Genomic DNA, 21,814 nt, shown 5'->3' with positions numbered 1-21,814 from the left:
ATAATTGGCAAATCATTAAATAATCTTTCTTTATGAATCAACGGTTACAAGGAAATCAAAAATATTTAGCTTTATATGACAATTCTTACAAACGAACTCAATATGTGAACAAAAATCTATTACGTCCTCGTCGTTGTCCTGGATAACACTAACAATAGCTTCAAAAAGATGGGTTTTGAGGATTGCATATAGCTTTGGGAGATAAAGTAATTATAAGATGATGGTGCAAGCAGATTAAGTTATTTAGAGCCAACGAACTCATTTTCTAATACAAAAATAATTGATTAAACTTACTCCACCTAGAGTTAAGTGGGTTAGCCTGCTTAGGGGTTCGTAGAGATGGTTTATTACGGTTGTGAGGGTTTGTTGAGGTAAAGTATATCAGGGTTAAGATGGATTCGCCTATTTATGGTTAAGATATTAAATTCTTGCAAAAAATAGTCGATTAAACTCGCTCTACCCAGGGTTAGGTGGGTTAGCCTGCTTAGTGGTTCGTAGGGGTGGTTTATAAGGGGTTGTAAGGGCTTATGGGGATGAGGTATGTCAATGTTACGGTGGGTTAACCTCTCCATGGTTGAGATCTTAAGTTTTTTATAGAAAGCAGTCAATTAAACTCGCTCTACCTAGGGTAAGGTGGGTTATCCCGCATAGGGGTTGGTAGGGGTTGTTTCTACCCCTAAAAAGTGGATTCCGCAAAAATAAAAAAACACGGGTTCAATATTTTTTAGTGTTCTAACGATGTGCCAAGTTTGGTTGAAATCGGTGAGTGGCACTTGGGTAGTGTTACTTGTAAGTCTGTTAATAGTGGTGATATGTTTTCTATAAAGATAAGTTTTGTGAAACAATGGTTGACATTTTATAGATAGTAGTAATTATAAAAGTAGTGAGGTCCTTTGTAGGAACTTTGATCTAGTACAATGAATTAAAAAGATGTTATGTGAGCGGTTTGAATATCCTCAAGAAAGTTAGTGTGTGGGATCAGAATCAATGTATTAAGGCCTTTTGTGATAGCTGATTGAGCTAGTTGGTCTACTGTTTCGTTACATGTAATTTATAGTAATTTATCTAATTTATTATTGTTATTATTGTGGGAATTGGAGTTATTTTTTATTGAAATTGATATTGAGGAGATTCTAGTTATTAGAGGGATTTTAATCTGAAGGTGGAATGGTATATTTTTTTTTAAAGGGATGTTATTTTTAATGAATATTGAAAGTCCGCCGTGTTCATGAATTTGTCTATTTTTTGAGATATGGTGAAATCCTGGAATGGAGACGTGGAAGTCATTATAAAGCCAGATTTCACATGATATTAGTATGTCAAAGTTATCGGCTATTTCATTTAGTGAGTCAAGTTAGACTCGTAGTGAATGAGTATTCTATTGTAGAATTTTTATATGGCTGATATCCATTATTGTTATTGAAAGTGATTTTGTTATTTTGTAGATATGATTATAGTATTTGTGGGGGTGAGATTGTGAGAGTTTTAATTGCGAGAATTGAGGTGAGTTAGGGGAAGATGTCTGTACAAGATTTGTAAATTGAATAACTTTGATGTTTAGTAAGAGATTGGTATGAATGTTGGCACATCCTTCGTGTGGGATTAGAATGTTGTTAAATGAGTATCCGTTGTCATGCTGAATACTGTGTAATTGACCAACGTTGTGTTCGTCTGTTTGGGTTGGTTTATCTTGGTGTGAGAAGTCATGAGAGATAACTGTTATTTTGGGATTTAAGTTGTAGTTACCACTAGGATTTATTAGTGTTTCTAGATGATCTTTAGGGTAAGGAGATGAAGTTTTCGTTGTGCAGGTTGGGTTAGGAAAGTTTTGTGGGTTTCTTTGAAGCTATGTGAGAGTATGAGAGTGTGTATTTATTTAATTTGTTAGGAGGAGAAGGGGGAGGGGCAAAGCGGAGAGGATGATTTGAGAGAATTGATTGGGAGTAATTAGGATTTTTTAGAACTATTTCTTGATATATGAGAGAGTTGTGTAAATCAGGATAATTAGAAGAATGAGATTTATATTTTTCTATTTCTTTATATTCTGTTTTTATTTCATGTATAGATCTATTTTTTCTTATGGAGATAGAAAGTATTTTTTGTTCAAAATATCTAGTAGGACATTTTCTATCGGTGGGTAGATGATTTTGATGACAGTTCAGACAGGAGGGGTTTTTTTTTGTCATTGTTTTGGCATGTATCAGAAGGATGATTATTTCTACAGTATAAGCATCGAGGATTATTTGATGTGCAAATTGCTTTAGCGTGTCAATATCGAAAGCAATTAATGCCTTACATTAGAAATATAGGTTTCTATGATTAGTTTAAGTCTGAATAAATAAATGAACTATGGAAGTATTCGTCCTTTGAAGGTAATTTGGTTTTACGATTTCGGTAGGAAGGTATGTGGGTTGATTTGGATTTTTTTCATCTAATGTTCTTGTTTTAAATTTTACCCATTTAAATTAGCTGAGAGTTCGCGAAAGATTAATAAAGAGGAGGAAGTAGGGTCAGTGCAATAAATTAACAAAGAGTACTTTAATTTATATTATATTTATAAGGTAATTAATGAAAAGGTAAAACGAACAACGCCGACGCTCGCCAAGGGCGTAAAAAACCCTAGTTATAGGTAAGGAAAAAGCCCAAGGCGAACTTTAGAACAATGATATAAGAAAATAGAAAATAATTAACAATAATCTTCAATACACTTACACGCGACGCAAACACACCTACAAACAATGAGGAAACGCAGAGAGCTTTCGGTATGATGTGCGCAGATACGACGATGCCGCAGCGAAAATGGAAGAGCGCACTACTATGGTATCCACCTAAGGCGACCTCGACGTCTCGAGGATGGGGACAGCCCTTGCCGCCTCGTGGAATTTGGGCACATCAGCCGTGTGGAGGTAACGCTCTCGGGGACGCACTAGGGCGTGACCCACTACAGCCGCGTAGGGCTGAATCCAATACTTCGCGGGCACGCACTCGTTCTAGCGCTTAATTAATTACCAACGCACTGTACTGGTCAATGCGACCATAGTCAAGGTAAAACAAAGAAAGATAAAGTGAACCAGATTTTGAAAAAGTAGAATTGCGAAGCGACTCTCTCGCTGTCTATCGACTGACTGACTCGCTGCGGCCTGTCAGAGCACGATGACGTGCTCTACTCCTTTATCGCCAAGAAAATTAAGGGAAAGTTTCGGGTGTTTGGGTCAATCGAGCCGCGCCAGACTATATCGGCTCGTTATCGCAGAACGCTGCATCTGTCAGACACGTATGGGTACTTCGACTGGTAGCATGCGCGGCACTTGTACCTTTGTAGGCGAGTTTGTCCCGCGGTCATAATTTAGGGTTTAGTGCTCGTCGACTACACGGCACTTTCTCCTTTACAAATTGTCAAAACAATGAGGTAAAGGAGAAACGCTGCTTCCCTGAACAGTTTTTCTGTTGAATCTACATATTTTTATGGGATGAATACCTTTATAATGTACAGGGATATCTATGTTTTTAAGTATTTATTCTTCAGTTAAATTTGTGGAAATTCCTTTGAGTATGTCATTTTTGCATACGTAAGAATGGGGAACTATTGCTTCTAAATCATTTTTTATTTTTTTTAGTTTTTAATATCATTTTTTAGCAGTTGATTTGCAATTTCCCTCTGGTGGGTAAAGAATAAAAATCTATTATGGTCTGGAGATTGAATTTCATTGAAGGTATTGTCCGGAAAAAAGAGGGATGAGTTTACTGGCTATTTGGATAGTTTTTAAGGTAGTGTTATTGTGTTGAAGGATATTGAAGGATGATTTTGTATGGGGGAGGAATGTCTCTAGTATATTCGGAGATTTTCGGTAATTCTATTCTTTAAGATAAATTGAGTTGGGAGGGAGGGTTATTGGCAGAGTTGTCTATGTGTGGGAGTTTATGTCTGTTTATGTTATCTCAGAGTCGGTAGGTGGGTGTGCGAGGTCTTTTATTTTGATTTTGGTCTTCTGTTGTGTATGTGGAGGACGTTGAGAGAATGGGTGACGTTTCGGTGTCAACAATTATTGATTGTGTATGTGATTTAGAAGGGGAGTAACATATATATTGACGTCAGAGGGTTTCATATTGTTAGGGTCGTCCATGGCAGAACTGCGTTAGAGAGCAGGCCCCGAAGAGCGAGCTTCTTTAACAACTTAGTTTGTAGGTTAGCTCAGAGATATTTGAATTATTGCTTATTTAGAGAGTATAGAATTGTTTTTGAAATGTTAAGAAGAAATTGTTTGTTAGTAGTACACTGTCACATTCACCTTACCAATAGATAGTATAAATCAACGTAGTGAAATGAAATGAAATGATGTGATAACTTGATGGCTAACATCTTTTTAGATCCAATTCAAACAGTCGTCTTCCGCATGCGTGAAGGTATGGAGTTGACTGCGGCTACTGATTAGTGTACGTATATTATTTAAATTTCTTTATAAAAAATGATGTACTTTTCAAATATATTATAACAAGGAAAATTTCTTGTGATAGTGAGTAATATTTTAAGTTTTTTTATAGGATTGAACAAATACTGATATTTCTGCAAAATATTATCGTTTAAAATTTGCGTAAAAAGAAAACTCTGATTTTTTTTTTGGAAAATGTAATGCGACCAAATTATTTAGCCAACATAGCTGAACTAAGCAAATTCGAATCTATTGTAACTTTTTTATTATACTTCTAGAACGTAGATTCTTTTGTTATTAGTTGTTATGCAATAAGCATGTTGTTATTTTTTCACGTAAGATATCGATTCGGTTTTTATTGTTCAGCGCATTGGTCGTCTTTTCTGAATAAACATAACTATTCAATGATCTTTAATTGATTTCTTCTCGCAGTATCATTGTTAAATACAAAGTTGACCATTGTATTAACATGGTAGCAGAGCGTAGTTGCTTTGTGTATAAAAATACGGGCCTGTTTTTTCTTTCGCGTGACAACGTCGATCTTTGATCAGAAGCTTCCGATACAAGCGAAGGAAATAAGTTTACGCTAGCATAAAATGGCACGGAATTGAGAAGTTGCGAGAAGCAGAAAATTTGGGCCTATGGAAGTTTGCAATTCGGAAAAAGTCATTGAGTGAAATATTCGTTAACGTTTTGGATGAAGCATCAAAGACAGAACGCACCTTTGTAGTCTCGTAGTTTCTCTGATAACGGAAAAATGTAAAAGGAAATATCCACCCTCAGTGTCCTCATCGCATACTGACATATAACCTAGCTTGATGTACTCGTTCATAACCTTAGAATATTCCACCTTAAGACTAGCTTCGAATTTTCTACAGAGAGTATTGAAACGATTGAGAGCCAGTTATTTGGACTGTCCTAGATTGAACTTACTGTCCCTAAAGGAAAGGCAAACGGTGTAACGTCCTGACTCGTTACGAGTGGTGTTAGCGACACAATGATTTTCGCAAATGACATCATCTCGCGATCGAACTGGCTCATGATCGAAATCTACGATTTGCTAAAAGCGTTCGATTAACATGTCTTGACTGCATTACAAGATGAAGAAAACTGAGAAAAACCAGAAATCGAATTTGAACCTCCCACTACTATCCAACCCAATGATGTTTTTTGCAAAATGATTTGGAAGCCCTTATTTTTTAGAGTAATTTGACTGACTGCGAACGTCGATAAAGTAGTTCGCGCTGCAATCAATACATATACTTGTTTCGGTAAGTGAAATTGAGGATCTGCTAATCGCAAATTCTTAGAGATCCTGTAGAGGTGTCTAGGAAATGCTTCATTAGGTACAATTCCTATGATGTTAGGCACTATAAAAAAATTTAATTCGAATTGAGAACTATTGCAATTAGAAAAAAATGAAGCTTTAACAAATTGATTTGAGACAGTGCTCATACTGTCTACTGCTCCGATATTTATGCTACAAGTTTGTTTGATTAAATGAAAAGAATTAGCAAGTTTTTGAGTCACAAGATTTACTGTAGAGCAAGGATCTAGAAGGGTACGTACCATAAAGCGATTCCCTGTTTGACTGTGAAATTGAATCAAGGCAGTTGTCATTAACAGTGAATCTGAAGGGTAAGCAACTGAGGTGAACGAAAACCCAGTAAGTCATAACGACGCAGAAGCATTAGCTTTGAGATCGGTGACATTTTAAGAAGAGCCTTTGTCCTTTTGATTAAGTTCAGTTTTGGATTTCTTCTCGGAATGTAACAAGGTGTGATGATCACGGCTGTATTTCTTGCACCGATTGCTACTTTTACACGGTAGAGGATGCGCTGACAGATAACTGAAGCATAGCTTCTAATTTCTCACGAAATTCCAACGTTCTTGAACTTTGAAACCGTTGAAATCTGGACACCTGAATAGAGGATGATTTTGACTGCACTTTCTGCAAGTAACAGCTGGAGATTTTGCAATGGAGTCTGCGTCGGACGATGTGTAGCTAACGAACGAGCATTAGTTCGAGGAACCTTACTCAGCGGAGCTCTCTCGCTTCTCTCACCAAAAAGCCTCTTAGCGTTGTTTTTATTGCTTACTGAAGTTTTTCCTAAAGATCTAAGTTTGAAAACCGTTGACTGAATAAATTGAAAAATTTCCTCAAGCGTGACGAGCTTGCGAGGATCCTTCCTATCTTACCACCTGGATAAAACTCCTGGAGGAATACACCTTTCTAAAATCCTCACGATAATGTCCTCATTCATGTTAACATTCACCTGTTCCAACATGTTAAGATGTTCGCGTGCTTTATCTATCAGGGCAGACAAATTATTGGGAGTAGCTTTAGCTATTACAGGAAGATCAAGAAGTTCATGTAAGTGTTCCGTGACAGTCAAACCCCTTTGATCATACACGTCGCAAAGGACTTTCCATGCCTTTGCGTAGTTTTCATTACTCGCGTAGAATTCTGTTAACTTGCCTAAAGGGGAACCCGTTTCGAGACTTTCTAATTGAGTATACTTAACTAGCGTTGAGATCAGTACGCGAACGGACGAGAGCTACGTATTTGTTCTTAAATGATAGCCATTCGTCATGATTTCCGTTGAACTTGGAGAGTATAATAGTCGGGAGTTCGTGTAAGTTATGTCTTTCTAAAATAGTAATATTGTTGTCACTATTGTTCAAGGTCGAATTCGCGATTAGCTTTGGGGGTTTGTTTAATTTTAACACATTGGTGCGGCGTCAAAATATGCATTTTGCGTTATGTGGAAATCATTGAGTACGTCATGGTCAGGTTGTAAGTTAGTAAGTTCATCGTTAAAACAAAGAAAGTCTTCGTATAATTTGGTTAGAGCTGTTAAACGAAATTCGGCATTAAAGGGATCAGGGTTTATCGACAAGTACATAGTGAGAGAATCTACTTGATTTTTAAAGGACCTAATCTTTTGCTCAATGACCTCAACGCGGTCCAAGGCATTGCCTACCTGCAACATCTTGTCTAGTCTCCGTGAGAAATAGTCTAATGTCAAAAAAAGAATTTAATTACCGATTTGTGATAAATAATCAACAAAGATTTTAATTAACTACTAACTTAACTTGATTCACTAAGTAATCAAATCTATTAAACCATAAGTTAAATTACGCACCGTGACCACAAATTGAAAAGCGAGCTATCTATTCTTTGACGAATTTACAACCAAGATAACGCTAATTGTTTCTTTTCGTCCGAAACGCATAATAAAGACATTTCACCGATTTCATCATAAAGGACGTTTCCAATGATATAACCAATTTTAAAAAGCGCAATCATAAAGAAGTGCACTGAAGTACTTAGTTTCGGTTATTCAACGCAGGTGAAGCTAGCAATCGCTGTCACTGCTGACTGATGTGCGCGCCTCTGCGCAACGGATTTAAGTTCCTTGAATTCGCGTCAAAAGCCTTTGTTTCGGAGAATGGCTTCCTCTCGTTCAGTCCTTGGATTTTTCTCGTTCGGTACTGGACACTAATGTCTCTAACGCACATGTTCTGCTTAATTGTTTTAGCCTTGGGAGCACGTGCACAGATGATGAAGTTAGCGCTGTCACACTTTCTTCCCTGCGCAAGCCACAACTTGTGCTTTCGAAGATCGGTGTCGCGAAACGAGAAAGCGTGAGGATCTCAGACCTCACAGAAGGCAACAATGTTTATGCTGCATCTAAATACCATCGGCTGTATTTAGCGCTGATTAATATTGGAAATTAATAATTAGTATTTTATTGAAAGGAGGAACGAATGAAAACACAACGCGTAAAGGAAAAAGTCAACCGGCATATAATACCCTTTTTTATTGAAATACAAAGCTTAACACTACAATTACACTTCAATGTTCCACTCGCACAACAATGAAGCTTAGCACGTTGACCACGCTGCCGATACAGATGAGACAAAAGCATCCGAGCCTATTTTCTCCTCAGTAGAATTTTAACTATAGTATTAATTGCGCAATAACGCACCTTCCAAACTAGCCGGAATTATAACCGTCGTGGACGGGAAAGAGATTCGCAGACGAATCGGTAGATGACATTCGCTTATCAGGCGAAATCGCACTAACGCGAGAACGACGGTTGGTATTACACAAAGATATACGTAGGAGTTCCGCACGCGACAATCATTCGTCGACGACTGAATTTTCCCGCCTATCCGTAGAAAGAAATGAACTGAATCACCCTTAGATGGCGTTCGTGTTTGGCAAAGTGGTGCCACTCAATTCATAGTCGCACGACCGACACACACCCATACACACTCTTTCGCCTTTGAGCGCTCATAAGCGCAATATAATTTTTAGCCTTGTTTTTATGTTTGCAACGCAACACCGGTGATTGTTTGTCCTTTTTCTAAATTGTCAACTAAGATAATTCCACGTGCATCTCAGAAAACAGTGGCCATAACCTTGTCGGCCGATTTCACTGTCTTCGCCTTCTTTGGAGCTGGTTGACCTTTCACAATCCACTGTTTTGACTGTTCCTTCGTCTCAGGATTGTAGTGGTGTATCCATGTTTCTTCTACAGTTATGAATCAATGCGGAAGAGGGCCTTAACGGCTACCACTCGACTGCGTCTGTTGTCGACTGAGAGCAAACGCGGCACCCATATTGCCAAAATTTTTCTCATGTTTAATTTCTCATGCAAAAACGAAATGACTCTACCTTTTGGAACCCTTATGGTCTTAACTATTTCGGGCAATTTTATTCTTCGGTCACTCAAAACCATATCGTGGATTTTATTGATCATTTCTGGAGTGCTCACGTCTACAGGATGGCCTGAACGATGTTCATCTGCAGTCGATGTACGGCCACATTTAAATTCATTTACCCAATTGTAAACAGTTGTAAATACAGGGGTAGATACACCATGAACTGCATCTAACTCAGCTTTGATTTCTTTCGGTGTAAAACTTTTAAATAAAAATGTTTTATCACCGTTCGGAACTAACTTTTTTCCATTGTTAACAAGAAACAAAAGTTGTTCGATAAAAACGGAACTACTTGATAGATCTGGCTGAAACTTCGGCAGTACTCTATTTAGTCAGGCTTGCTGGTGCAACATAAGTTGGGATGCTTTGAGCGCTTGGATTTTCTAAGGACTTATTGACTCATTCTCATACTTTTTTCTTTATCGTTATTTTTTTAGACACTATATTACTACAGAAAACATTATTACTCCAGAGACGAGAAAACAAGATTAAGTTTAACTCATTGACACTGATCAAAGATTATATAAATAAGAAAGATATTGTCTGCGCACAATGCTTTTCATTATGTAATGATGGTTAGTAAGTATATAACAGGTTTGTTCAATGATATGCCAAGCATTGTTAATTATACACGAGATTATAAGACTCTTATTACCGTCAAAAATGCGATGAAAGAAAAAACCAAAAAAGAAAGTGAATTGAAAAATACTTTGAAAGATATTAATTGTTCAACAAATATGAAAAGCAAAATTGTCAAAACTGGCATTGATGAACAATTTTCGAAAAAGTCTGTGCGAACAGTATTGAAGGTTTGACTATTTTATTAACTGAAAGTGTAAACGGTTAACCATGTGTTACTAATAACAAGAAGATTAATCAGTCAATTTTTAATTTAATAATAAAAAAAAATTTTAATGTTTTCATGTCATTCTATACATTATATAAGAAAATGTGATATTGGTTGTATTGATTAGTAAATTATTAATATTTTAATTTTGCCATAATGACAATGTTTGTGTAAACTTTAAGCCAAGAGACATAATACATATATTATTAGTTTTTACATATTATAAATGATTCAAATAAAAAGTTATTATTGATAATAACAAATTACAAATATATCATAATAAAATTATGATACTTAAACGATAAATATGTTGCAATTTATTCAATAAATATACACATATGACAGGTTTTTAGAACTATAATATATTACGCATGCGTAGTAAATATCAGCTAATTTGATTGTTTATAATAAATAAAATAAGTGTTGTTTCAAAGTCTATCTTCTATTTCTTTTTAGCGCTTAACTCCCTTTCTTTCTTTCTTACTCTAATCTTTAGTAAATAATCTATTACTTATTAGTTTTTTATTGAAAACTTATAAAAACTCATGAAATTATTGTTAATTTTGTTTAGGAAATACAACTTTTTCCGTATACCGACATGTATAATAACAACTTTTCGTAGCACGATAACTTCCTATTTATAGCGCTTACTTCATAAGTTTATGATACTAACGCAAAGATGGATATTTCAATGTTTTTTTATTCAAGATTCGTCAAAATCTTATAAAATTAATAAATATCGTGGGAGATGATTAATCTTCTTTAAACCTTTTTTTGATTTATATTTTTTGGTACATTTTCAGCTTTGCAAAACGCATGCGCAGCAGTATCTAATAATCAAGCAGCAAATCGAGACGATGATTAGCCTCGCCCTCTCATCGATAGACAATTCTGTTGACGACGTTAAATAAATAAAATAAATATTTATTCATTGTCACAATATTGTTGCAATAAAGTAATAATAGATGTTAACATTATTCATGAGTTTTTTGAATAATTTGTATGAAAAAAAGAACTTATTTGTAAAACGGAGCAACTCATGAACAATTTTTAAAATTATTGCACGTCATTTATGTCAATTAATATTAATAATTTCTTAAAAAGTGGATCATAGCGACAGGTAGTGTATATCCAAAATGAATAAGAATAAATGAATAAACAATTGCATCATTAATAGGGATAGTCTATTTCATTTGAAATAATACAAACAGTTAAACAGCTGCTGAGAGTAAGCGATATAACAAGAGATTACGTGCTCCTTTTGTAATCATGAAGTTTCATTACAAGGAAGAGCATCCTTTCGAAAAAAGGAAGGCCGAAGGCGAAAAAATTCGAAGAAAATATCCAGATCGAGTACCTGTAAGTGTAGTCCAAGCTAATGATCATATAATAAAAAGACAAGATAGAAAGAGAAAGAGAAAACCGATATTATATTTTTCAAGCTTATTATTATTGTTATTGTTGTTGTGGTTATTATTTATGTTTGTAATTGAAATAATTAAAAAAATCTTAATTGAAATAGGAAACAATTAATTTGAATAGAACTTATTAAAAATAAGCTACATAGGAAACTAAATATATGTATAAGAAATTTAAAATTACAATAAGTAAATTAAATTAATGAAAACTAATTAGAGTTTATCAAATTTTCAGGTGATTGTTGAAAAAGCACCTAAAGCCAAAATTAGCGATTTGGATAAACAAAAATATCTTGTACCGTCAGATCTTACTGTGGGTCAATTTTATTTTTTGATTCGTAAGCGAATTCATCTTCGTGCAGAAGATGCACTCTTTTTTTTTGTGAACAATATTATTCCTCCAACTAGTGCCACAATGGGTTCACTTTATCAGGTAATTTTACATTACTCTTTAAGCCAGATGATTTTAGCTTTTGAAAGTTATATCTTATTAAATAATGTTAATAAAAAATTAACTTGAATACTCAAATAGTTTATATACATATACATATATATATGTACACACACACATATATAATATATAATATGTAATATATATTTTGAGTTTCCTTCTTTGCTAAAGTATTTATTTGTTTTATTTAATTTTAGATTAGTATTATATAATTTCTGTTCTTGGAATATTATTATATAACTTTTCTGACTTACATAGTTCATAAATAAATTAATTTCATCCTTTTTGTATAAATTTGTTATTTTTTGTAGGAGCATCATGAAGAAGATTTTTTTCTTTATATTGCTTACAGTGATGAGAATGTTTATGGATATTAATATTCCAGAAAGTGACACATATTTGACAGAATAAATATAGTTTTATCATCTATACTACATAGAGATGATAGTATTATAAAATAAAATTATGTAGATTGTTCTTGACACAATAAATTTTTGTTTCTTATCTTACTTTCACTGATGATCACAAGCACATGAATTAGCTATTTCATGGGTGAAAAATTAATTTTATAAATAATGATTATTGAACAAGGTTCTTCAGTAATGATATATTGAGCATTTATCAACAAGTTATTGTAATTAAACTTTTTGAAATGTATTAATGGTAGTTTATCAATTTTTAACTATTGAGTGTAATTATTAATTTATCTATGTTATCTAAACATTTGTTGAATAGGTTCGTTTTTTATATTATAGCAATTAATAACTTTTATTTTGTAAAACATTTATATAGGTATCTACTAGTCTGTTTATTCAAAATAGGTATGTCAGAGTCTAATTTAAATTAAAAATAAGTAATTTTTTGTCATAATTGGTTATTGAACTCAAAATATTATAGAAATACATCGAAAATTACATAAAAAATTTCTGTATAACACTGGCTATAGGTAACTAAAAAATTCAAAAAGCACAAAAGTACTAATTTCTTTTATAGTCATGTTGCATGTTAGATAAATAATAGATTGCTAAAGTACTCATAATGTATTTAATAATTGATTTGTTTTCTTTTTCAACGACATTTCCATTGATTAACTGTCAGATTGCTTTAAGTCTTAGAAAATGTAGTTTATTATCCAGAGCAATGTAATATTATTATTGGAATTTAAAATGGATTTATGTAATAACGCAAATATTAATAACGATAGCGCTGTTTATATTGTATCTCTATACAAGCTCAACAAAGAAGATAGCAGTTGGATCGTTTCCAATGCTTTTATAATTTTTACCATGCAAACAGGTTGCTGTAGTCATTATTTGTTAATGAAATTAAATAGATGTTACTTTATAACAGTAGAACTATGTATTAATAGGATTTGGAATGCTAGAGTCTGGCTGTGTATCATTGAAAAACGAAGTAAATATCATGATGAAAAATGTTGTGGATATTGTTCTTGGAGGGTTGACCTATTGGTTGTTTGGATTTGGAATGAGTTTTGGTGATAGACGGCCGACGAATCCGATTATTGGTATTGGTGCTTATTTAACTGATCCTGAAATAAATGACGAAATATTTGGACCTGTATGTGCTGCATTTGTATTCCAACTAAGTTTTGCTACAACATCGACAACCATCGTCAGTGGAGCGATGGCTGAAAGGTATGCAATTCATATTAATTAAAAGGGTTATCGTAATATTTTATATTTTACCGATTGCTCAAAACAATTTATAAAAATAGCTTCTAGTTTAACCGTATATATATACAAACACACGCACACACGCACGCGATTTTTTTTCGAATGCGGTACTGCGGAGGTTGCTAAAATTATATATATATATATAATACAGGTACGTTTAAACGAATAAAAATGTTCATATTTTAAGAACTAATAATGGCTTAGATAGTCCAGGAAAAATAGGCCGAAAAAGGCCGTTTCGCGGTTTTTCATTTCGGCAAGACGATTATTTTTTGACAGGTAGTGTGAACGGCGTAAATTAAGATAACAACTATCCATAGTCTGAGAAAGTTTCGGAACATTGTTAAAATGTCCATAAACTAATAAATTTTGTGACTTTTTTCGTTCTTTTCTTTATAACTTTGTTCCGTTAACATTTACAACAAAATAGTTGAATACTTTTTTGTTCGTGAATAAATTACCTACAAAACCATAGGTTGCACGTCAAAAAATATCCATCAGGTAAAAAGTTATTAACCCTTTAGCCTATAGCCACGAGTCTGACTCGTGGTAAAGAATTTGTGCCATAAGCGAAAACAACGAGTCTCACTCGTGGTAAACACGGCGCGCGAACGAATTTCTTGCGTATTATAGCTCGCGCAATTGGTAGATATCGTGTAGGCTAAGGGGTTAACTATTAACTTTTGTATTTTGAAAATATTATAAACAATTTTTTTTAGCGTTGTTATAAACATTGTGCCACCGCTTCTCGTTGAATGGTGTCTTTTCGTTACGAGATGATGTGTACGGAATCGCGAATCTGTAAGTTTAATAGTTTACGAGTTATCGTCTTATAAACAAATTATATACTCGTTTATTTTTTGAAGCCCAATTGTTATCCACTAATGAAAAAAAAATTTACGTTATGTCTTTCAATGCCCTCTATCGATTTCCAAAATGATTTATCAAAAAAAATCAAAATTGCGACCGTGAGAGCAAAAAAACAAAAGCGACCTTGATTGCAAAATAGATTAATAACATTTTCAGTAACTTTTTTGTAATAATTATTTCGGGTTTGGATAGCAATTCAAATAAACTTCAATTTAAAACAACGATGGCACAGATCCGTTGATAAACAAAAAAGTTACAGGCCGGCAAAGTTTTTAGCTTATTGTTCAACAATTTATGTCACTAGTGGAAAAAAAAAATATCGTCATTGGCGGAATACCTCTAGTTTTTAGGGATGAAAATTTCAAGTCTATGGGAAAAAGGTAAACGGCTTAAAAAAATTTGGGAAAATCAGCCCTCGGCAATAATTTTCACGATCTATCGCGCGGCGGCGGAGTGGGGGAAGCCAACGAATACTCGACAGAAAAATTGAGTCTGACCCTCAAAATCAGCAGCGCAATTAAAATCGCTATTTTCTCGTTAACTATTCAACATATTTTCATTATTTTTTTTTTAATTTGATACCCCGCGACGAGAGAAATCTATTCCCGCTATACAAAATCAGTAAAAGTTATAAACAATGGCATAAAATTTATTTATAAAAAAATGTCATTTTTTTTCTTCATTATTATTAACAGGAATGAACTATTATTATATAGGTAAGTAAAATCAAACATTTTAACATTTTATTTTCAACATTTAATTGAAAGAACAAATAATCAATATAATTTACAAATAATCAATACAATTTTTTTCGGTGTAGTATACGCTCGCTTATTATAAATTTGACATGTATACGTCCGCTTATTATAAATTCTAAATATACACGCTCGCTTATTAAACATTAGAAATTTATACTCTCGATTACTGTAAAATCAATTTTTTTTCTTTTTTTTCGAAGGAGACAAAAAAATTATAATGAATCATATATTTTTTTTCCAAGTACAAAAGTAAGCTTAATTATTTATTTATATGTAAGTTAACATGTTAAACTACTTGATTCTACTTACCTATATAATAATAGTTCATTCCTGTTAATAATAATGAAGAAAAAAATGACATTTTTTTATAAATAAATTTTATGCCATTGTTTATAACTTTTACTGATTTTGTATAGCGGGAATAGATTTCTCTCGTCGCGGGGTATCAAATTAAAAAAAAAATAATGAAAATATGTTGAATAGTTAACGAGAAAATAGCGATTTTAATTACGCTGCTGATTTTGAGGGTCAGACTCAATTTTTCTGTCGAGTATTCGTTGGCTTCCCCCACTCCGCCGCCGCGCGATAGATCGTGAAAATTATTGCCGAGGGCTGATTTTCCCAAATTTTTTTAAGCCGTTTACCTTTTTCCCATAGACTTGAAATTTTCATCCCTAAAAACTAGAGGTATTCCGCCAATGACGATATTTTTTTTCCACTAGTGACATAAATTGTTGAACAATAAGCCAAAAACTTTGCCGGCCTGTAACTTTTTTGTTTATCAACGGATCTGTGCCATCGTTGTTTTAAATTGAAGTTTATTTGAATTGCTATCCAAACCCGAAATAATTATTACAAAAAAGTTACTGAAAATGTTATTAATCTATTTTGCAATTAAGGTCGCTTTTGTTTTTTTGCTCTCACGGTCGCAATTTTGATTTTTTTTGATAAATCATTTTGGAAATCGATAGAGGGCATTGAAAGACATAACGTAAATTTTTTTTTCATTAGTGGATAACAATTGGGCTTCAAAAAATAAACGAGTATATAATTTGTTTATAAGACGATAACTCGTAAACTATTAAACTTACAGATTCGCGATTCCGTACACATCATCTCGTAACGAAAAGACACCATTCAACGAGAAGCGGTGGCACAATGTTTATAACAACGCTAAAAAAAATTGTTTATAATATTTTCAAAATACAAAAGTTAATAGTTAATAACTTTTTACCTGATGGATATTTTTTGACGTGCAACCTATGGTTTTGTAGGTAATTTATTCACGAACAAAAAAGTATTCAACTATTTTGTTGTAAATGTTAACGGAACAAAGTTATAAAGAAAAGAACGAAAAAAGTCACAAAATTTATTAGTTTATGGACATTTTAACAATGTTCCGAAACTTTCTCAGACTATGGATAGTTGTTATCTTAATGTACGCCGTTCACACTACCTGTCAAAAAATAATCGTCTTGCCGAAATGAAAAACCGCCTCAAATCCTATTTTTCCTGGACTAAGAATTCATCAATAAAAAAATGTCTAAATTAGCAGAGAAATTTGGTATAAAACATGAACGTACCGTAACTTATACGTCAGAACAAAACAGTAAAGCGAAAAAAGAAAAACGAACTCTTCTAGAGCCGGGACGAACAATTTTATTATACTAAAAAGTAAATTTGATAAGCGATTGTGGGCCGAGAAGCTATTAACACATCCACATATATTTTGAACTGCTCAAGGACAACAAATTTGAAAACAAACCACCGCCGTATTTATTATGGTTCCGAAGGAAACCAGCCTTTTTATACTGTCGAGTTTTTAGAGTATAAACGTATGTGCATATACCAAAACAATAAAGATTCAAATAAAATGCCAAGGCTACAGTAGGCTTTTTCGTCAGATACGGTTGTTACGTCTCACGTAACGGCCGCGAATTGACAAGAATTACTCAAACGCGACTGTCTCTTTTCGGTCAACGCGTAAGCGCTTTACCACGGGTGCGAGACTCAAACGAAAGCAGGGCGGCAACGTATCTAAAGTACCGAGTGAGAAAGTAATAATTAAATAATTTACCTGCAGTTTATCTGGTCCAGAAACTCGTACCTCAGAAGCCAGAGATGTAACGTAGATTAGGTATAACTCTCAAATAAGTTATTATAGAAATAGATTTATGATATTTATTGATCAAATTACAGAGGGTGCGTAGTGTCACAGAGTCGAATACAGAGTGTCTGTTACAATTGTTTTGCGTCCTCTTTTATAGCACAAAATACATAAAAACTAATCAATAAAGGGTTAATCCCAGAAGGGATAAGTGCGTCACTGAGATTAAAGTCAGCTATTAAATGACTATTACTTTTAATTACGGGAACTCCCCTTTCATAAAAAATTAAAATTTTACCGCTATAAAATAGTCTGACTCGTCCTCGACGTAACACGGTAAATGCGTAAAAGATTACAACATTTTGTTTACAGAGAATTACAAAGTTGAATTAGATAGAGATATAATTTTTAATGATGTGCATAACATTGTAAATCAAAGAATTGACGGTAAAAATAAGGAAAATTCTCGTATCAAAATATTTGTTGATCATAACGAATGTAATGAAAATAATCAAATCGATTAAAAATGTAAATCCGCTTATTGAACAAAATGATAATCAAAAAAATATTGTTGTTTGTACCGAATGATGAAGAAGAAAATATTATCGTAGCGAGCAAAGATAGTTTCCATGATATTAACGTAGAACGGTCAAATATTTACAAATTTCCGAAAGAGCCTAGTTAGATTAGATGATCAAAAGTGCCCCTAAAAATTTTGAAAAACGGGTTTACCATTATCAGGAAGTAAAGGAGAAGAGGACCCAACTGATACGGTCGACCAACAGAAATCTGGGACGTTTCCACCGGCGAAGATCGCCAGACAACGTTCATCGGAATAGCTAACACTAACTAGCGTCAGACCCCTCTACGGAGCGCCATTCGTACTGCGTAGCAGGTTGATTTTATCTACCGTTCTCTTTCAACTAACATGCAACAACGTATATAAAATTTTGCTTCAAAACTGTGCTTAATTATGATTACGATATGATTTGAGTTGACATAAATGATGAGCCAGCTATCAAGAGACTCAAACCCCAAATACTATAACCATAAACTTCATCACCAGCCCCTCTCGGCAACTTAAATATAACTTTTGACATTTATACAGTGATGTAAGCACGTTAGCCGAGAAGTTAAAGTATCTGCTTTGAATTGTTAGCATCGCCGGTTTGAATCCTAGAGATGAATTTTTTTTTCGTCATTATAGAGAATATTGGAATCATATAAATACGTAAAACTAAATTGAAAATGGAAATAACATATAATTATTATTGATTCTGTGTTTAAATGATGAAGCACATACAAATGAAAATTTTTGAAGATGATATTTAAAAAAATTAGCATATGCTTCCACCATTTTTTCCTGTACCTATTCAAAGTATAAAATGATGGAAAACGTCCGTGAACATTTGAAGAGTTTACTGGGGCATTTTTATCAACAATTTGATATACTTATCTTTAACTAAAATGCGTGCCACAAAAACTAAGCTTTAGCGCTCTTGACATGAATGCTGAAAAAAAATAATACTATGGTATTATACGAAAAAATGAAAAATATCGCCGGTTAGAAACATATATAACATTCTTCAAAATATAAGTTCATTGCGCTTGAAATTCAAATAAGTAAAACTAACGCATCAACAGGTCGTTCGATCGATACAAATAATCACTTTATTTTCTATATTTTTCACGAGCTACTGAAAATTATTTTCAATAATGCGACGTTTATTTGAGATCTACTTTTTTGTTATACGATATGATGATATTATTCGTATATGTATAGATAAACGAGTGTTGCAGTGATATTGTATAAGACAAATATATTTAAAACAATGGAAATGTTATATGAACATGTGTGTGTGTGTGTAAAGAGGAACATCTGAAAGCTTGTATGAGCGAAAAACTTTCGCCTATTTGAAATGGTAAAAAATATAATCCAAAATAATGTCGAATGAAAGGGTTGAAAAAGATATTAATGCTAATTTGTCAAATATTCTTTATCATTTTCTACAACTATATAACCTTAAATAACAATCGAAAAAACGCCCGAAGACGCAGTGAAATTTATTTTTAGCGCGTTAATAATGCGACGTTTATTTGAGATGTTAACAGATTTTTTTTCAATCGATTTATTCAGTATATATCGATACATCATCATTATATATTGATGTTAATTATATTAAAATAATTTGAACTGTCGTTTAAATGAGAATTGGAATTGACTTCATGGGTATTTACGTGAGTATAATTTTTTTATAATGATTTATTTACACGTCGATGTCATACCTTCACAAACAATATTATTTATATATATGGTAACATGACTGGCTACAAGTTATTCCTTTTAGCCTATAATAATTTGACTACAAGAGAAATCAGCCTGAAGAGGTCAGCAAATGTGCTGACGAAACGTTGCTGAATATAATTAAAATTAAGTGAATTTCCATCTCTCACTATTGCCCTTCTTTCCATTACAAAATTTATCATTGAAAAAAATAATATTATTTCATTATCGTCGATTCACTATTAACTTATTCGCAAATTAGTTATCTTTTCCCTCACATTGTTTTTTTCGCGGCAGGTTTTACTTCAACTTCGATACTGGAACAGGCGTATTTTCTTTTTCTTGTATTTTCCGTAGCGTTCTTGGTTTTAATTTTATGGGATTGTTTTACGATGCCAACACCATTCGTTTCTATCGCAGGAACATTCGAGAGCTTTGAAAGCTTTCTTCTTTCACTTGTCATTTCTTTCTCAATATTGTCATTCATGTTAGATTGCTTCGCGACAAAAAACATTCGTGTCGTCAAGAAGAAAGCAACAATGTTATGAGTGAATACAGTATAGTGTTCTTTACAACCAAGTAATGGATGTGGTGGTAATTCTGCCAATTTTATGGTAACGTCGTATAATAATTCCGCATAAATTATCTGCTGATCATTAATAACTGTCGAAATAGCTCTTTCTAAAATATTAATTAAATTAAGAAGCTGTATAGAAGGCTATATTAAAGCACTTCTATTTCTGATTTGTATGAGCTTGTAAGAATTTGGGACGAGCTCTTTGTTGTCGAGATATAGTGTTGTGGTACAAATTGAACAAACTAGACGACGCATTTTACCGTTAGTGTCTACTTCCATTACAGTGCCAAATCGAGCTGATTTTCTTGCCACATATCCAGCTACGTATGCAATTATCTATTGAAAGGTAGTACATTTCATATAATCATGCTCTTCGAACTTGACATCAACCTTCTCAAGTTACATATCCACTCCTTTGTCCAGTAATGTGTCAATTAGTGCATCCCATTGTTGTTTTTTTTTCTACGTCATAAATATCTGTAGCATTTGTTATTGAAGTTAAGCTTTTCATAATATCACTGCCTGTAAAGTTTGACCCTTTCGGTGGTTTGACTAATGAGTAAGTCGAAACAAGCCTGTAAGTTTGTATAAACAGCACCAAATCGGGATGGTCATTTGAACCGCAATAATTACGCATCATACCGAAAAATCGCTGCGAATAAAATATTTTAATGAGATTAATGTAATAATAATACCATTTTTTACTTATACAATAGTAATTGGTCGATCTCAAAGATTTTAAATGTGACTACGTTAACAAATATTAAATAACGATACAAGTTTATGAAATATAAAACTATTAATTATATTTTAGCACAATTGAAAATATACGAGCGTTAGAGAGTGAGGTTATCTTCGCTAGTAATTAATGATTTTTATTATAGGTATTCGCTAGTAATTAATGATTATTATTATAGGTATGTCGATAATCTAAGACTCATTTAGAATTTCCGTTTGATTGTTAAATAAAAAATGAAAAAAGACAGGATCGATGCGCATGCTTGGAAATTACCAGGTTTATATAAATAACGCAGACAATCGAAATAAAAGTTAGAAATTTGCGAAGAATATTATATCTAAAATATTTAGACTTAACGTACTTCCAAACTGTCTTGATTTGAACGAGCTGTCATTAAGTATTTGAAACCACAGGTGTTGACAAGGAAATTACATATTTCTAAAGTTGCTTTCAAAGATATCTTCAAACCATAGCATGTATTTGGAGGCATGAACTCAATATACTCATCTTTAACTTTTTGCTCTCACTTTTCAAGATAAACAATGAAATCTTCAACAATCTAAAATATTAATAAAAAATGCAATGTAATATAAATTTATTTCGTAATAATCAATCAAATAATAATATAATTTACCTTATACAAATCATTCCCTATCTTCATATTGTCGATTGGAGTTCGGTAATTCACAGCTTTTATTAACCTTTTCACCCTATTACAGAATTTAATAGTCCCATCGCAATCACTCAAACCAGGATGACTGTCTTTCAAAACGGTCATTATATCGCCTGCTCCAAAGAACTATATAAGCAACAATAATTTTCTCCGCTCAAGATTGCAAAATTCAATTAAAGAAATTAAAGTTACAAAGCGCATACTATTCACTGAAGTTATACATTACTTGAAATGC

At 33.1% G+C, this 21,814-nt stretch overlaps 2 protein-coding genes across 4 annotated transcripts; both read left to right on the top strand.

Moving 5' to 3' along the window:
• The first annotated feature begins 10,857 nt into the window (after positions 1–10,857).
• LOC131675246 (gamma-aminobutyric acid receptor-associated protein) lies at positions 10,858–12,381 on the top strand. Of its 3 annotated transcripts, none has more exons than XM_058954155.1 (4): positions 10,858–11,128; positions 11,220–11,367; positions 11,662–11,859; positions 12,189–12,381. In XM_058954155.1, the coding sequence occupies exons 2-4, from the start codon at positions 11,278–11,280 to the stop codon at positions 12,252–12,254; spliced, it is 354 nt and encodes a 117-aa protein (XP_058810138.1). In that variant the 5' UTR covers positions 10,858–11,128; positions 11,220–11,277; the 3' UTR covers positions 12,255–12,381. The 3 variants fall into 3 exon arrangements, with proteins under 3 accessions (XP_058810138.1, XP_058810136.1, XP_058810137.1); XM_058954153.1 differs by having other exon boundaries at positions 11,186–11,367; XM_058954154.1 differs by having other exon boundaries at positions 10,858–11,131; positions 11,186–11,367.
• A 139-nt stretch (positions 12,382–12,520) lies between these two features.
• LOC131675245 (putative ammonium transporter 3) lies at positions 12,521–13,815 on the top strand. Its single transcript, XM_058954152.1, has 2 exons — positions 12,521–13,173; positions 13,247–13,815. Exons 1-2 carry the CDS (start codon positions 13,044–13,046, stop codon positions 13,552–13,554), a joined length of 438 nt encoding a protein of 145 aa, XP_058810135.1. The 5' UTR covers positions 12,521–13,043; the 3' UTR covers positions 13,555–13,815.
• The last annotated feature ends 7,999 nt before the right edge of the window (positions 13,816–21,814 follow it).

Source organism: Phymastichus coffea, unplaced genomic scaffold (assembly GCF_024137745.1).
Source record: "Phymastichus coffea isolate CEN01 unplaced genomic scaffold, Cenicafe_Pcof_1.1 PCOF00017, whole genome shotgun sequence".
NCBI lineage: Eukaryota > Metazoa > Arthropoda > Insecta > Hymenoptera > Eulophidae > Phymastichus > Phymastichus coffea.
The sequence above is the reverse complement of the archived record's forward strand: the minus strand, read 5'-3'. Positions and strand labels throughout refer to the sequence as shown.

Bases quoted from the DNA above. Each gene is read 5' to 3' on its own strand.
- LOC131675246 (XM_058954155.1), top strand. From the start codon at position 11,278: ATGAAGTTTCATTACAAGGAAGAGCATCCTTTCGAAAAAAGGAAGGCC. The intron at 11,368-11,661 runs GTAAGTGTAGTC...TCAAATTTTCAG, and splicing joins AATATCCAGATCGAGTACCT to GTGATTGTTGAAAAAGCACC. The intron at 11,860-12,188 runs GTAATTTTACAT...TATTTTTTGTAG, and splicing joins CAATGGGTTCACTTTATCAG to GAGCATCATGAAGAAGATTT.
- LOC131675245 (XM_058954152.1), top strand. From the start codon at position 13,044: ATGGATTTATGTAATAACGCAAATATTAATAACGATAGCGCTGTTTAT. The intron at 13,174-13,246 runs GTTGCTGTAGTC...ATGTATTAATAG, and splicing joins AATTTTTACCATGCAAACAG to GATTTGGAATGCTAGAGTCT.